A 17,711-nucleotide genomic window follows, 5' to 3' on the forward strand; every position below is an offset into this window, starting at 1 on the left:
ACTGAACCAAGTGCGATTTTATAGCCTCATCATTGCCGAAAGTTTTACCATTTAAGGAGTTCTGCAAAGGTCGAAATAAATGGTAGTCTGATGGTGCAAGGTCAGGGCTATATGGTGGATGCATCAAAAGTTCCCAGCCAAGCTCACTCAGTTTTTGGCGAGTGACCAAAGATGTGTGCGGTCTAGCGTTGTCCTGGTGGAATATGACACCTTTACGATTGACCAATTCTGGTCGCTTCTCCTTGATGGCTGTATTCAATTTGCCCAATTGTTGACAGTAAACATCCGAATTAATCGTTTGGTTCCTTGGAAGCAGCTCAAAATATACCGCACCCTTCCAATCCCACCAAACAGACAGCATAACCTTCTTTTGGTGGATAACAGCCTTTGAAGTGGTTTGAGCTGGTTCACCATGCTTGGACCATGATCGTTTTCGACTAACGTTGTTGTAAACAATACATTTTTCATCTCCGGTTATGATTCGTTTTAAAAACGGATCGAATTCATTGCGTTTAAGGTGCATATCACAAGCGTTGATTCGGTTTGTTAAATGAATTTCTTTCAATACATGTGGTACCCAAATATCAAGCTTTTTCACCAGTCCAAGACTTTTTATGTGATAATGAACGGTTGATTTTGGTATATTTAACTTCTCTCCTATCTCACGCTCAGTTACATGACGATCCAATTCGATTAATGCTTTGATTTGATCATCATCAACTTCATTTGGCCGACCGAAAAATTTGCAATTACTTTTTGGGCAACCCAATAATTTATCAGAGCAGCCAATGATTAAAAGGGCAAGGACCACAACAATCGTCCATTGAATGAAAAACTATTGTGATATTTTATTGATATATATATATTTATATATGTTTATATTTGTGTAGCACATTTGCAAACAGTTTAAAGATGATAAATAAAAGATCAACGAATCTAATAAAACATTTCAAGTAGTTTACTATATTTTAAAATGTTAAAATTCAATACTCTAGCTGGTAGTTCTACAATCCGTCTCATTCAAACTATAACGAATAGCATAATTCCAAATATTCCACTTGAGGACTAACATGTGGTAGGGGAGGGGGGAGGCTAATAGAAATTGATACAACATACATGCTTAATAAATGTTACACATTGCAGACATGTGATTTACATATGTATTGATATATACATTTAGAAAAATCTATCCTCTTTACCATTTATACCTGACGATGACTCATTTCAGTTGCTTTAGGATGATTTTACGTTATTCCATTTATAAACCATGAGTGGTTGCTTAGACCTTGAAATGGTTGTGATTGCCTTTTTTGGCAGCAATTGGCAATTTATCACCTTCTAAATATGGGTTAGGGCCTACGGCAGCGGGAGAACCAAAGCCAAAGTGTTTCTTTACAGGTGCATTCGAATTGTCGATGGTATTGTCACTTTGAAATTGATGCATTAGAAATTTCTCCATTGTGGAAGCCATCTCACTGTTGCCTGCACTGGAATCCTGACCAGCGCAATCAAACATATGTTCACTATCGCAAGTACAATCTTGGGCTGCTTGATATTCTCGGCTGAACAAAGCGGTATTCTCAAAATCGGAAATGCAGCCAGCACTTTGGTCATAGCCTTGAGGACAAGGATTTGGGGGATTGCAATAAGCAGGAAGACTTGCGTCGGTTTTAATTAAACCTGGAAAATGATTAGGTGCTTCCCCCATGCCACCAGAGACATATTGGTGACCCCATAGTGAGCTGTGCTGCATGAATTCCTGATCACGTATCGATGGATTGGGGCCTCCGGGAAAAATATTGCGATACTCATAATCCTCGGGTACATTTTGACCAGACGAACGCGAGACCAGGTCCAAACTTTTTGGCAAATCTGCATCTATGTCGAAATAATTGTTGAGTGGATCATTGTCTTTTTCCATACGATTTAAAAGTTCAGTAAGAAGGACATCTGCAAAAATACTCTCCTTTGAAATGGTAGGTGCATAAGCCAAAACCAAGTGGCCAGCTGTTAAAACCATTAGTAGGCTTATTATTTTTTTAACCATGACTACTGTTGCCGATTGACTGCCTTAATATCGAATGAAAGAAAATTGTTAACAAAGTTTTATTAACTTTAAAATATTTTGCTCAATATTTTTAAGTTGAAGATGATAAGATTTTTTTCCTTTCCACAGTCAATTGAGTGCTTTTTATTCTTACCGCTATTGATTTTCCGGGTTTTATGTTTCTTTTAGCCAGCCAACAAGTGTGTGTGTATTCAGTGGTAAAAAGATTGCATACTTTAGGGGTTATTTACTAAAGTAACCATGTTCATTTGGTACCAATTAAAAAGTCTCATTGTATAGGAAACGGATATCGAAATATCAGTGTTGTGTATCAGCGTCGGAAGTAGATTAAACATTTTTTCGACCGTGGAGAATATATACGTACGTACAATCGGCTGCCATGAGATTGGGACGATTTAGGTTGAAAAGAGGATGAGGATATTAATCCGCCCCATGCCACTATGGACATACACCTAAAGCCTAGTACTGACTCGACTTTTCACACGAAAAACTGTCAAAACACACTATAAAAAAATAGTGACGAAGATAATGCGAACACATTCCGTACAAGTGGTACTGAGTTCTATGAGCAAAATGGTAGCGACATGACGCTCCATCAGGATAAATTTCGCATAATGTAATTGGAAATGTAATTAAATGTTCGCGAAATCGGCCAAATCAACTCTGCTTCAATATTGTTATCTTTGTTGTGTGTTGTTGTTTGACTTTTGTTTGTGTTTTAACAAAGAAAAGAGTCAGTCGGATTTCGCAATAATATAATAGGCATTTTCGCTGTGAATGGTGTCAGTACTAGGCCCAAGCCAGTAATCGGCTTGTTGTGCGCTCTAAATGCCAAAAAAGTAACCTCGAAAAAATGTAAGTCAGGAATTCCGTGCCGCTTACAAAATCCATAATTGTTTCCATACCACGCCCCTTAGTTGGTTTATGTCTGGTAATGTGTCCCCACCTAAGTACCGGTGTCTGTTAGCCGCGGAAGCCGGGAAACGACATAGGAAATGCTCCTTCGCCGCGTGCCCTACACATGCTATCACTTACCGCACCGATTTTGCATAAGTAAGCTCGTAGTACTATGTGTCCTATTTAAATACCGAAAGCTTAACTGACATCCTGCTTGCTTCCTTTCAGTAATAACCTCGTCTTCTCACAATCCGGATTTCCCCATAGGATTTTCGTCGTCCTTCCTACCAATTCGTTGTACAACGGTGTTACGTGCGTTCGTAGCCCACACTCTTAACTCGGACTGCGTCGACCCGAAAAGCTTGGGGTAAACCAAGTTTGTTGACGGCATCCTCTGGCCTTCACTGCCAAATCGCCTGTTTTTTCATTCCCCCTTACTCCGGTATTGACCTACACCCAAACGACGCAATCCCATGGCAGACGGTTGTACGTACCGGATTAACCGGAAGGAATCCTTCATCGGCAAGGGCTGCTACCTCAGTGTGCAACACACTGCTACAACAACATCTCAAACGATGCGAATCGTGCCATTCTCCGAGAAGACGTTAATCTCCTTCTTACACTCCAAAGACTGTTCGTGACTTTACCGACCTGGCTCTTATTGACCCTTATGGCCAGGTTACTGTACGTAAAGCTGTTCACACACGACATCCTCGCATTAGCACCACACCACCTCACGCATTCCACCATTATATAGCCATTATCTCCACCTACAGGACCGATTTATGTTCAGGCAGTATAAAACAGATCTCTGTCCCACAGTTCTCAATGTAGACCTTCAGGCCCACTCTGTTCTCTAGCTTGGATCCATCTTGTGCTAGTACTAGGGTTCTGTCAAAGCAAAACTGTGTCACTGGCAGCAGTGCCTCGCACTCGACCTCAAGTGTCGTCGCAGGAATCCGGTATCGGAAACCTCTTTCATTCCTTCCAAGTTTCCTATCGTCGTCTCCATTATACCTCGATGGTATGACCTGCTCGTATCCTCTATTCATTCTACCATCGCCTTAAATCTAATAGCCCCAATTTGGTAAGTTCTTCGCAAATTGAGCTGGATCGTTAAAATTTTAAACAAAGGTGCGTTGCGGTAATCTTAAACCTACTTTGTAAATTTATATTCATTTTGATATTCCATCCAAGTTGTGTACCTATCAGTATTCAATATTAGAAGGTTAAGTCACATACAAAACCATATAGTGGATATGCCCATGAGATTGTCAAAATCTGCCAATTGTGAATGTAAACACATGCCAGTCTAATTTTTTCTCTTACAAATTCAGCATATTACATAACCGCGCATTATTTTTTTTTTCTTTTTATTTCACATCTTTTCCAAATACGGCTTGAAATGTTTAAATTTCTTATATTTTATTAATTCAAAATATATTTGAATACAAACAAACGCGCATTGCTAGCCGGTAAGAAAAACGGAAACAATGACAAGTTTGACAAGCTTAGTGGCAAAAATTAAAAAAAATATATGTGGGCTTAACTTTATTCAGTGAATCCTACCCACCATTGTTACATTTGCACTTCTGCATGTTGTACTTCTTATAAACTACACAGTACAATACCTCATGTGAGCTATTATGAATGACATTGGGCAATATTAGGTGTGATGTATTTCCCCCATTAAGCTGAGTATTCTGTTCAGCTTTTCAAGCGGAATGCTGTCAAACTCCTTATAAAAAAAATTTGGCTAAATATAGTCGGAAAAGTAGTACTCTGCTTATAGTGAGGAAATGGCCAAAAAATCAAAGTGGCAAGACTTGAAACCATTGCCGGCATAATTTTTGTGTGTCTTATTGGTTTAAAAAAATTTGCAGGAGAGTAAAGGCAACCTTTAATCTCTTTTGCTATTTATTTGAACAAAACAGCTGGTTTTCAAAAAACAGCTGTTCGATGCTGCAAATATCTGCTAGGAAAAAAACATCTATTAGAAATTTGAAAGCTCCCAACTACGAAACTCTCAAAACTGTGCTTGCTCTCACGTACTCTCCCTCTTTTCTGCTGGTAAATAAAGTACACGAACGACCTCCAGTAACAATTGTAGTGCAAATTTGCGATAATTTTCTAGTACTCGAACACACCTTATATGATTCTACCATGATGATAACAAAAAAATTCACAATAGATAAACAAAGCAAAAAATCACAACAAATCCAATTAATCGACTTCTTAACCGATTATTGTCTTTTTTACCTCTAAAAGTTGGCTTTGACTCTTCGGCATTTCCACAACAATACAAATGTAGAAGGCTTTTTGCAACGTTTTTTACGCGCCTATTTATTTATTTTTTGTGTTAAGCTTTTATAATAATACAAAAATAATAAATAATACTATTATTAAGATAACCTGATCGTTACAAATTTAAGCTCAAACATGGCAACTAAGGAGGGAAGTCAGGCGCAGAACTGGAAGCGACCGGATGAGGTGTGTTATGCTTTATAGTTCTATGGAGTATTTTTGCTCAAATACCTAAATGTCTGTTTTGATGTCTTACAGCTCATGCGACTGCAGAGATTGAAGCAAAAGAAAAAACAACTGGCCGCACGTTTTAATTGCAACAACAATAATAATAATGCTAAGTATACAGTTACGGAAACGGACAAAGCAACGCTACTGGAGGCTAAGATGGCACAAAAACGTAAGAATCCCTTTGCCAAGTAAGTAGATTTGTGTATGACTTGCAAACGCCCTTGACATTTGTAAAATGTTTTTTTTTAGATCAACAGAAACTAGCAAAAAAGCCAAAACTGACTTAAAACCAGATTTAGAAGATTCCCTTATGGATTTTATTAGATCACCGGCCGTTCCCAAAGTGGAAGCATTTATAAAGGAGACTCCAACTCGACCCCCGCCTGCCAAATTAGTTTTGCAACCATTCGATGCAAGTTCGTTTGCAAAACTATTGCAACAACCAACTGCTGGTGTTGAGGATGATGATACTGAAGTAGTCGAACAGAATATAACCAAGCATTTACCCATGGACTGGAGCATTAAAACGAGGGTGCGTTTCTTTTGTCGCTCCGAACTACCTGCTACGCAGTTGAAAACCAGTCAAATTGCCAGTGGTTTGACAAGTTTTGTGCGTTGCCTCGACACTCAGAAAGAGGATGAAAATGGACTGGACATTTCTCCAGCGACGAGGTTTAACCAGGCCACATATTACTGGCAACATCCTCATATACCATGGATGACATTGTTTCCTCGAAATTCTCGTGATAACACTGGCATCACTATTGGTGAACGGGAGCGTAAGGCGCTGGCCGAAGACTGGGACTATAGTTTTAGAGGTCTATTCCAATTATTGCGCGCTAGGCAATGTGCCTATTTTTATTTATGTGCAAATGGTTTTACTGTTTTATTCAGAGCGGCCGGAACTGGTGGAAGGGCAGAAATCCATGCCTTCATGACCCCATCTACGAGAGGTATGCGCCAAGCTTTACGCCAAGAGGGCATTGAATACTCCATGCCTTTAAAAAAAGATGGTCCTGGAGGACTTAACAAATCTCTAGAGGGAGAAGACAACAGTACTTCACCTACAAATGGTTTCACTACTAAATCGGAAGTAATTAATGATGCCAAAGAAAGCGACGGCGATGAAGACGATGATGAAGAAGAGGGAGACGATTGGCTACAGAGTCTTGGGGTGGACGAGAAAGAAATACGTAAAATACAAACAGCCCACCACCGCAAACTTAAGGTGCAAGAAATGGCAGAAGACTTTAGTGACAACTCTTTGCTACTAATCGAAGGAGTGGAATGCCAGGGGTTCTTTAGCTTTTTGTTGAATGCAAAAAGTACAATTAGTTCAGTAGGCCGATTGGCTGGAGTACCCCCAACGCTGTTGTCCCCGGTTGCATTTCCCAAAGCAACAATGCAACATTTAACAACACGATCAAGTAAAGTGCGCATGGATGGTGTGGATTATTGCAGCATAGAGGTTAAAGGAACTATATTGCCGTCTTTCCTCCCATATGTTTGTCAATTACTAGGAGAGACTAAAGACACATTTAGCGCCACATTAGCTTCATCAATGAACACATTGGCGTTTAGTAAAGCCACGCATAAACTGCTTATGGACGATTCTGCGGGTCAGAATCAAAACATAGAAATTGGAAAGACGGAACCAAATAATGGTGGCGAAGATAATGCTGCTGGCCAAGTTTTTGGCAAGGAGAATCTTTCAGATTGTGGACTACAAGCCTATGTTGTGGAAAACATGTGCCGTACAGGAAGTCAAGCTGTTACTCTATTGGAGCGTGTTTGTTATGACAAGGAATACGGTTATGCGTGGAGCTAGCTTTGGCTTATAAACCATTCGGGCCTCAGATCGTTTCTGTGAGATTTTTCTTTCAAGATGTCATTTTCGGCAATAAATTTTTAGCTATCATTTTTAGCAATCATCATGAAGGCTATTCTTTACACGTTTGTGAGTGCTGGTAGCGTAAGGGCGATTTTTTACAACAAATTTCAATAAGTATTAATTTTTTTACAATCTGCAGCATCTGGACAAGTTAGGCAAAAGTTTTGAACTACTGATAGTTCATAAAACTTTTCCACCTAAACTTTTCTGATTTCGGTCTAAAGGGGCTTGTTACCGGCAGAATGGCAATTACAAGACATTGACATTTTTATAATAGATTGCCAATTAATTAAACAAACCTTTCCAAATGGTTTTACATGAAATATGCTTCTAAGAAATAAATATTATTAATTTTTTAAAGAACCTGCCAGGCAAAATGTTTTATGCAAATGGAATTTTGCCAACCACAATAGGATAGGAGGTATACTTACGCAAATTTTGCCCATGAACATTCCACTAAGGAACAGGGGCAAACTTCTCACATATCAATGAGTGCAGTCCGATTCAAGTTTTAAGCTCAATGATAAGGGGCCTCCTTGTAGCGGAGTCCGTAGGAAGAAGTTTTACATGGTAAAGTACCTCACAAATGTTGCTAGCATAGGGTTGGGAAAACCAAAGCTGTAATTTTTTTCTGATGGTCTCGCCAGGATTCGAACCCAGACGTTCAGCGTCATAGGCGAACATGCTAACCTCTGCGCTACGGTGGCCTCCAGGTGGTATACTTATAGCTTATGCAAATTAAAGTTGGCAACAACCATCCACTTTTTACCCAACATCATATAGTCATTCCGTTTCGATCTCCTGTTTGGTCTTCCTTGTGCCCTAAAGGGCGTAATTCTTTGCGAATCTAACTGAAATGTTGAACAATGCTTCTCCTATGATCACTTTATGTCCAGTTCAGATTTGGATATTGTAGCTCGCATATAAAGTATTCATTCGATTAGATGTTTTTGAGCTCCCAGAAGTACATATTAACTTTTACTCGATTGGATAGATATATAGAATGTGAGGTACGTTGACACCCTCCAGCACTCACCCAATACCGCCCAGATAAGATACATATATATTATATCCCCCATGTAAACCGATCCCCCGATTTGACCTATTAAGTTGTGCACTGTGATTACTTTAATCCACTACCCCAACTCATTAGAAGACAGTTTCTTATTTTTCTGAAGTTTATTCTTGTGGGTAACATGTTTAAGTTTTCGATTTAACCTAAAACATCCCCCAGGCAGTTACTTTCAAGTTTCAAACCCGCTATGAGTAAAAAACCTTCGAACGTGTGTTTACCATCTGAGAAACCATTTGATATTACGAATGTGTCAAATATTACAAAATTGAAGTCCTTCACATTTCACGTGAAAACATCTTGGAATGAATATAATTTGACGTCAGGTATATCGTTTTGTTCTTTCAACAAAGTTTAAGTTTTATTAAATCTACACTTAAGAGCTAACCAATTATTTTTATATTCAATTATCTTCTAATGATCTACAATGATCAACTCATCTATACTCCAATCCTCATAAGAATGATCGGGTAGGAATCGCCTAATGATAATGGGAATTTTCTTTTGTTTCAGTTCTTTCATAGCAATTTGAAGTGGGTCCGTTTCACCTTCCAGTTCAACCATAATAGGAGCACACATGGCTATTTGCAACGCTCTAGTACCCAACACACGCGCTCTTTCATATTTGGTCATGTACTTTGTGGTGATTCGTTTAGATTTTGGAACACCACCACCAGCAGCTCCCGGAGCAATAATTTCAATATTATCTACTTCTTCCTCTTGGTTAATTTCATCAATGTTGTCTTCCTCATCGACGTCGTCGAATTCATCTCCACCAACACTAAAAACGTGAAAAGAAAACAAATTATAAAGAAACAAAAACGTGTAGCTCTATCTATCCAAGCAAGAAACTTTTTTTCGAACTAAATACGAAAGGTAAGTTCTCTTTATTTTACAATCTGCACTTACTCATCATTGTCGTAATCTCCGTCATCCATTTTATGTGCTAAATTAACTTAATAATCAAAATCTTAGGAATAACGCTGCTGATGTTAAATGGTAGCTTCGCTTCTTATAAAAAATTTGGATCTAAAAGTCGACTAATCGATTTTTGGTATTGCACTTTCGATTAGTGGTTAAAAAATCGAATAGTCGACGTCTTCTTTATATCGATTAGTCGAAAGTCGGATTTTACAAATGGACAAATACCTGTATCAGGGTTCACTTAATAAAAGGGATATTTTATTTAAGGTTGGTACATGGATGTACTTATAAGGTGAGGTCATGCGAACAGCTGAATAATATTTTTTATTTTTGTTTTGATTTTATAGTAAATCTAAATGTCAAAGGCTTGATAACACAGCTGTGATTTTTTTCTAAAATCTCAAGGGGATGTTCAATTTGATCAGATATTCCACACATAAGTGACAAAACAGTGTTATTATGATGAAAATACAAAAATAAATCACATTTGAAGAAGAAAAGTTGTAAAACAAAGTTTATTTTTAAAACCACGTTGACATCTCAATTTACGGCATTTGCTACTCAAGGAAGTTTCTTTGGGGTCGAGTTTTGCTGTTGTGCTAATGACGCTATCTCTTAATTGAACCATGGTTGGTACTATATTCGGTTTTCATTGTCAAACTCCATATTAAAAAAATTAACGGAAAATATTGATGAAAAGTTTTCGTTTCGCTATAACTTGTTTTTTCATCTAGGGAAGATTTGCATTTCACGACGCCTCAAAAGAGCACAACCACAGTTGCTGCATTATTACAATAAGTCTGTACGAAGTTATAACCATTGTGAAAGATAGTGTTAAAGGCGGATTTAAAAAGGTGGTCTCATGCGAACAGCTAGCCAGGTTTGCGGTATTAAGAGGTTAGATTTTTGCTTGCATTCTCTTTGTTTTCATCTTCTTTCTCGCATATTCTCTGCTCATGTACGCACACGTGTACACCCACGCACACAAATTTTTTTGTTTGTTGTCAAAACGTGGATCAGCTTGATGTCAACTTTAATTGTTTCGCCATGGATAGTGTTGTGCTTTTAGTCTTGCAATTACAACAACATTATTTTGATACAGATGCTGGCAAAGGCTTTTGGAATGTTGTGCTTATTTAACTTATACAAATGAAAATACTACAAAATCTGTATTCGCTCCTTTTTAAATAGTTTTTTTTTTATTATTTATCAATTTCGAAGGGGTGGGTTCAAGGCGGATTTAAAAAGGTGGTCTCACGCGAACAGCTGCTAACAGCCGGCCAGATTTGACAGTATTAAGATGTCAGATTTTTGTTTGTATTCTCTTTGTTGTTATCTTCTTTCCCGCATATTCTCTGCTCACATATACACACAAAGTTCTTTGTGCGTGTTGGCAAAACGTCGATCAGCTTGATGACAAGATGGCGGATTGCACCATATGATTTGTGTATGTTGTACTAATGAGACCACCTTTAATTGTTTCGCCATGGCATTTTACCAGCTTGCGCTGTAGTCTTAAGCAAGACATATTAACTCAGGCAGTGTACAGCAAACAGCTGAGTATACATTTTTCTCGTCAACTATCTGTTAAAGAGTTTTAATAACGTTCGGTTATGTGGTTGCATTATAGTTAAGAACCATAACACATACAAACAACGAAAAATGGTGCGAACTAATAATAAACTAGTAGTCAGAATTACACTAAATACTGATTCTAACAGATAGTTCACTCTATTTGGTGTTGTTGTTGGGCAACTACTCTTACCTGTTAACTTGTCCTAAGCACAATTCAAACCAATTACTAACGGCCTTGTTCACAAAACTTAGTGTAGATTTAAATAGGTTAATTTCCTTATTAGAACTGTCAAATAAACCTCTTTTGAGGCTTCATAAGCCCCGGGATTTCATTAGCTAAAGACGCATTTTTTCTCATTAGAACGTCGAGTATCTGCGTATCTTCCGTATTAAGTTATTGAAAGTAGACTTTCCAACCCTGAATAATAGCAAATGACGTGTGGGTTTATGTTTGCACAGTACAATGCTCAAAAGTTAGTTCAATTCTTGTTCTCCGACAGTGATGTAGATGATGGCGGTATACGTCTGTTGTTTTCTTTTGGGTCCGTCGCGTGATTAAGTGAATGAGTTGTGTTGTGCATTTATGTTCTGTTACCTCTGCTTTAAGGGAAAGAATCAAAGTTTAAAAAATTGTGTGTGTGAAATTTAATGGAAAAGGTCATCATAATATGAAAATGAAAAAAAAAAATCAGCAACCTCTCAATTGAAATTAATGTTTTTATAAAGCGATAAAATCTTTTATGCAAGGCACTATCTGAAAAATTTGTTGAAATGCCTAACAAGTTCTCAAGGAATAAATCAATAAATCAACTACAACGATATAAGGTGTAATAAGAAAACTATAATAATTACATCAATGAATTTGTCTTTTGTAGAGTTTTGCTTAGGCTACACATCATTAATACCAATGTAAAATATTGTCTACTGTTGAGAATCTTGCCGATATATACATAAAAACTGCAACGCTTCACAAAAACGCCGCTACATTCATTGCATTTGTTTATTTTACTTCCTCTACATCACGTACGAACTACGGTTCGATTTTAACAACCGCAAGAGTTATTCGCAAAGTAAGAAATACAAATTGAGGCAATATCTATTTGCAAAAACTAGCTGCTCTTACGAAAAAGCTATTTCAAATGTTCCGTGCTTTAAGACAATAATAAATGGCAGAGAATAGTAGGTTAACTAGTTAGAAAACAACACCTTGTTTGTTTTGTTGTTGTTCGGCGAGAATTTAATTGTTACATTTCGGATCACATTGCCTTAACTTACAATACGTTGATAACCGGTATATTAATGTGTGGCACATAGTGGATATACGCGAATAATATTTACCCGAGAGAGAGAGAGAGAGGAGCAGAGAATAGGAAATAGATAAACAGCGACCAAACAACAATTCTGACAAGGTAAGTTATCAATTAGAGCGCTGAGTTGAAGATTTGCGATAGTGGTATCAGAAAACAATCGATTCAGTTTACACACCAAAGATGTTGCCGTATGATTCAATAAATTTTTTTTAAAAAATTTTAGTAAATAAAATAATTTTCGAACACTTGCAGCATTTTGGCTCGTTTTTTAGCAATAAGGAAAAACACCATTTATTACGTTTTTCTTAGTAAATGGCTACGTGTATTGTTCAAAATCATTAATAATAAACTTTTCCCCACGTTTTAATGCCAAATTGGTACTCTACACTTAAATACCTTTGACAAACATTTTGTCCTGATTTTGTTACATGTAAGTTTGGGGGGTTTTGCTTGTTTTAAAAAAATCTAATCTTTAAATCATTCCATACACAAATTTTTCTCACCAAGGGGGTTTTGGCCCCTATCTTTATCTCAAAAAGGACTTCAGATCGTATTTCTCGTATTTTTGGGGTCAAACCACATTTACATGGCAAATATGAAATCGGGGTGCACCCTACGAAATGCATTTTAGCCAAGGGCGATATCTTTTTTTGAGTTTTGATGCAAACGCTATGCTTATTGAATTCAGCGGAAGATTTCCCCATTTCTCATTATTTATGATGTAATTTTAATAATGTAATTTTAAAATATAACAAATAAGAGCGTGCTAAGTTCGGCCGGGCCGAATCTTAAATACCCTCCACCATGGATCGCATTTGTCGAGTTCTTTGCGAGGTATCTCTTTTTAGGCAAACAAAGAATATTGAATAAGAACTGTTATACTATTGGAGCTATATAAAGTTATTTTCCGATTCGGACCATAAATGAATGCTGAACATTGTAGAAGTCATTGTGTAATATTTCATTCGGATAAGAATTGCGCCTTGTAGAAGCTCAAGAAGCAAAATCGGGTGATAGGTTTATATGGGAGCTGTATCAAGCTATTGATCGATTCAGAAGGTCATGAGAATTGAGCCCTCCAGAGGCTCAAGAAGTCGAGATCCAAGATCGGTTTATACGGCAGATATATCAGGTTATGTACCGATTTCCGCCACAGTTATTGGAAGTCGTAACAAAACACCCCATGCAAAATTTCAGCCAAATCGGATTAGAATAGCGCGATGTATTGGCTCAAGAAGTCAAGATCCAAGATCGGTTTATATGACAGCTATACCAGATTACGAACCGATTTGAGTCATACCTAGCACAGTTGTTGGGAGTGATACCAAAACACTACGTGCAAAATCAGTTAAATCAGACGAGAATTGCGCCCTCTAAAGGCTCAAGAAGTCAAGACCCAAGATGGGTTTATATGGCAGCTATATTAACACATGGACCGATTTGGCCCATTTACAATACCAACCAACCTAGCTTTACTCCTTCGAAAGTTATCGTGCTTTCGACTTTATGGGGTCTCAGACGCATATTTCGAGGTGTTACAAACAGAATGACGAAATTAGTATACTCGCATCCTATGGTGGAGGGTAAAAATATATTTTAAGTTAATGGTTTCTAAGAAAATAATCTTCGTGGGTGAGTGACAACTCTCACGCCATGCCGTCACACCAGTACTAGATATTTTCTCTCCTTTAGACTTGCGACCGAAGTCACCAACAAGCAATGATGATGACATTGTTTGGGCGAACATTCGAAGAGGGTTTTATTTTAATGTTAACCCCTCTTCCGCGTTGACCAATAATAAAATCCAGAACAATTTTCTCTACCAAACGAACATCAATCAGCACTTATTTACGTACATACACATGAAGTGTGTTTTTATCCAACAACAATTCGTTTCATTGTGCGGCTTCGTCTTTCTCTTGTTTGCCGTTGCATTATATACATATGGAATTCAGCTGCAGTCACTGCACGAAACACTCAAATTCCGTTAACCCTATTCAATTCAATATGTATGTAGAATGTTCATAATTAGTTATGTGTGCATCTACTTACATATGTACCTTGAAGTAATGGGTTGCCCAAAAAGTAATTGCGGATTTTTCATATAGTCGGCGTTGACAAATTTTTTCACAGCTTGTGACTCTGTAATTGCATTCTTTCTTCTGTCAGTTATCAGCTGTAACTTTTAGCTTGCTTTAGAAAAAAAAGTGTAAAAAAGTATATTTGATTAAAGTTCATTCTAAGCTTCATTAAAAATGCATTTACTTTCTTTTAAAAAACCCGCTATTACTTTTTGGGCAACCCAATGTATCCATGAGCACCTTGCGTTTGGAATTGAAATGAAAATAATATGCTGAAGAGATCAAATTTTTTGAGGTGTATTTCATTGGAATCGTGCATCTGTTGTTGGAAGTTAACCACCTTATTGTTACCGACATCGGCGAGATGCCCAAACAATTGCCGGCCACGATAAAGCACAATCTCATGACAGCCGGTTTTACGTACCGGATTGACCCGATGAAGTCGTTCATCGGCAAGGGCCCCTGCCTCAGTGTACAGCACACTGCTACAACGACAACAACAACAACGATAAAGCAAATCAAACCTATTGGGTCTTTTAATATACACTATATTCCATGAGAAGAAGTAAGTTAGCTCGTGTTATTGAGAATTTTTCAAAACTACGATGTAGACATACGGCCTGTTTGCAGAACTCGAAGTCAAACTTTCATGTAACTCAAAAGTTTGCATTATTAAAGCTCCGATTTATAATTAGATTCGTCAATATCAAAAATGCTTACAAATTATCGAAAGTAAATACCAAAAACGTCTATATAGATGAATCTGGATTAGAATGATTGTCTTTCTTTTCTTTTCGACAGCGACTTGTTTTGATTACTTCTGGTATTTTTTAGAAATTTTGTTGGAGGAGATATTTTAAATTTGTGAAATATTACTTTAAAGAAGAAGAAGTTTGCTAAAAATAGCAAACACTATCTGCTGAATATTAGTAGTTAATTTTGCTGCTACTGTAGCAGTAGTTCTGCTATTTCATAAGTAGTAATGCAAGTTCAGAGTAGGAGGCTTACTGCTGGAGAGTCTGTTGTTTGCTGAAAATGACTGAAGCTTAATTATGAAGGGGATGTTAGAAGAAAAAATGTTGTTGTAGCCACGTATCTTAATGTGAAATGTGGCGATCTTTTTCTAGCTCCTATAGGTGAACAAGCTCGTTCCGGTCCAAAAAACAGATCGCCGCGGGAACATGATGGCCATTGGTTATTTGAAGGCACCAAAAACTCGCCTTGTAATCCTTGTCAATGCGCATCCTAGGCACTCAGTATTAATGCAAGCCCGGCCTTTCACTGAGACTCTCCGCAGCAATTCCGTATGGAGCATTATCCGCAACCTGCGCACGCGCCCTGTAGCTCTCAGCTAAGCTTCTCGTGATAACAATGAACATCACACTGATCAGAGCTCATAGTTATACCGTGCCGGGAGAAGAAAGAAAAAATAGAACATCAACGTAAATGTGTGTCTCAGTGAATGTTTATAATCACCATTGAATGCATACTTTCCAAAACCTCTTTTGTTTAAATTTGGATACACAAGGCCATACCAATCATGTGCACATTAGTAGAGCAATAACTAAAAATGCGAGCTAGCTCAGCCACATTTAGAAATGAGTTCCAATGGATGGATCATTTAAAAGCTTCTTTACTATAATATTTATACAAATTAAAATCATCTCTTCCAATAAAATTTCTAGAAAGATTCTAAAAAATACCTAAAGTAACCATAAACCATAAAAAGTGGAATACAAATCTTGTGTACTCAAAACAGCAGATTTTGTCAGTTGAAATAACAATAAGAAATCTTTGCTAATACAGCAGCCCTATTTTTGTTGAAATACCAGTAATGTCTGCTTTCTCATTTTCAGCAGACAAAAACTGTTGTTTAAACAAACATTTTTGATTTTTTAAATAACAAATATGATTGAGTGCTTATTAAAAAATAAAAAAAAAACTTTCCAATTTTAGGCGGTAATTTTTTGTTCAAAATCATAAATATAATTGCTTTTTTAAATAACATTTTTGCTTTTTTAAATAACAAATATGATTGAGTGCTTATTTTAATAAAAACATTTACCAATTTTAGGCGGTAATTTTTTGTTCAAAATCATAAACATAATTGCTTTTTTAAATAACATTTTTGCTTTTTTAAATAACAAATATGATTGAGTGCTAATTTTAATAAAAACATTTGCCAATTTTAGGCGGTAATTTTTTGTTCAAAATCATAAATATAATTGTTGTAATTCTTTTATTATTGAAATAGAAAATTGGAAAAAATTTTACGTTATATGATTCTTAAATTGAAAGATAAGATGGAATATAAAAATGTTCGAAATATTAATGAAATTGTTGAGTTTTTTTAACTTTTCACCATTTAAAAGCAGAAACACATAAAATTCAATGCATGAAATCTTTATTGATCGATAGTACTGTCCATATAATTTATGGACCATAACTGCGCCTTAAATTGTCCATCCGCTTAGTCCAATTGTGGCATACTCTTTCCAACATTTCTGCCGGTATCTCACGAATAAATGCGTCATTAGCACAACAACAAAAATCTACCCCCAACAAAACTACCTGGTGGTAGATTTGAATGATTGAAATGTCAAAGGGGTTTTAGAATTAAACTTTGTTTTACAACTTATCTTCTTTAAATGTGTTTTATTTGTGTATTTTCATTATTATTAAACTGATTTGTTGTAATGTGTAATCAAAAAGAACATCTTTCTACGATTAAAAAAAAAACACAGCCGTATTTTTAAGCCTTTGAACCATAAACCGCACCTGTGACTTTTTCTGGAAACATTGGTAGCTCTTGCAATGCTTCTGGATAATCTTCACTTTAAAATCCAAAATTCTTCGTATTTACGTACCCATTGAGACAAAAATTAGAAAACAATTAGAATGTTTGTAGGGGTGAATAAAAAGTTGCCTTCTGAACATTGTGCTTTTTTTATTTATATTCTTTGCTGCAGTAAAGTATGAACCGAAATTGTTGAATGGAATTGATCATTAACCTTTTGCTCTTTGGTGTTCTTTTCCTGTTTTTGTATATATATTTTTACCAGAAACCGTTCCGAAAGTACAGTCGAAACCGCATACCTTTAACCACTTTAGTGAATCTTCATGGAAAGAACCAATCATTTTTGGTGTTATTCAATGCAATTGAATTCGCTTAAGTGAAAAATTGCCTAACTGGACATACCGCTAAATTGAAAAAGTTTGTACACCCAAATTCAGTTTTTATATTGGTTTGCCCAAAAAGTAAGAGCGGATTTTTTAAAAGAAAGTAAACGGATTTTTAATAAAACTTAGAATGAACTTTAATCAAATATACTTTTTTTACACTTTTTTTCTAAAGCAA

General features: G+C 36.6%; 4 protein-coding genes across 11 annotated transcripts in view; 2 read left to right on the forward strand and 2 right to left on the reverse strand.

Annotated features, from left to right (window-relative positions):
• Positions 1–844: 844 nt before the first annotated feature.
• Positions 845–2,308, reverse strand: LOC106085810 (neuroendocrine protein 7B2). 2 transcript variants are annotated; one of them, XM_013250228.2, is made up of 2 exons: positions 2,202–2,308; positions 845–2,070 (listed from the first exon to the last, which is right to left on the reverse strand). In XM_013250228.2, the coding sequence occupies exon 2, from the start codon at positions 2,045–2,047 to the stop codon at positions 1,280–1,282; it is 768 nt and encodes a 255-aa protein (XP_013105682.2). In that variant the 5' UTR covers positions 2,048–2,070; positions 2,202–2,308; the 3' UTR covers positions 845–1,279. The 2 variants fall into 2 exon arrangements, with proteins under 2 accessions (XP_013105682.2, XP_013105683.2); XM_013250229.2 differs by having other exon boundaries at positions 845–2,066; positions 2,202–2,302.
• A 2,574-nt stretch (positions 2,309–4,882) lies between these two features.
• On the forward strand, positions 4,883–7,753 carry LOC106085809 (protein downstream neighbor of son homolog). 5 transcript variants are annotated; one of them, XR_001221024.2, is made up of 5 exons: positions 4,883–5,455; positions 5,528–5,688; positions 5,750–7,366; positions 7,426–7,457; positions 7,531–7,751. XR_001221024.2 is itself a non-coding variant. In XM_013250224.2 (4 exons), the coding sequence occupies exons 1-3, from the start codon at positions 5,405–5,407 to the stop codon at positions 7,326–7,328; spliced, it is 1,791 nt and encodes a 596-aa protein (XP_013105678.2). In that variant the 5' UTR covers positions 4,883–5,404; the 3' UTR covers positions 7,329–7,366; positions 7,426–7,753. The 5 variants fall into 5 exon arrangements, 4 of the variants coding, with proteins under 4 accessions (XP_013105678.2, XP_013105679.2, XP_013105677.2 ...); XM_013250224.2 differs by having other exon boundaries at positions 7,426–7,753; XM_013250225.2 differs by lacking the exon at positions 7,531–7,751 and having other exon boundaries at positions 7,413–7,438.
• A 1,039-nt stretch (positions 7,754–8,792) lies between these two features.
• On the reverse strand, positions 8,793–9,501 carry LOC106085813 (DNA-directed RNA polymerases I, II, and III subunit RPABC2). The gene is made up of 2 exons (XM_013250233.2): positions 9,373–9,501; positions 8,793–9,244 (listed from the first exon to the last, which is right to left on the reverse strand). Exons 1-2 carry the CDS (start codon positions 9,399–9,401, stop codon positions 8,878–8,880), a joined length of 396 nt encoding a protein of 131 aa, XP_013105687.1. The 5' UTR covers positions 9,402–9,501; the 3' UTR covers positions 8,793–8,877.
• A 1,945-nt stretch (positions 9,502–11,446) lies between these two features.
• Positions 11,447–17,711, forward strand: part of LOC106085818 (ceramide kinase) — a 52,055-nt gene continuing 45,790 nt past the window's right edge. For 2 of the 3 annotated variants that reach the window (XM_059362449.1, XM_059362448.1), the window contains exon 1: positions 11,447–12,371. The gene's annotated coding sequence lies outside the window, so the exon portion shown is untranslated. The remainder of the gene's footprint in view (positions 12,372–17,711) is intronic. The other variant, XM_013250241.2, reaches the window with a different exon arrangement.

Source organism: Stomoxys calcitrans, chromosome 2, assembly GCF_963082655.1.
Source record: "Stomoxys calcitrans chromosome 2, idStoCalc2.1, whole genome shotgun sequence".
NCBI classification, from domain to species: domain Eukaryota; kingdom Metazoa; phylum Arthropoda; class Insecta; order Diptera; family Muscidae; genus Stomoxys; species Stomoxys calcitrans.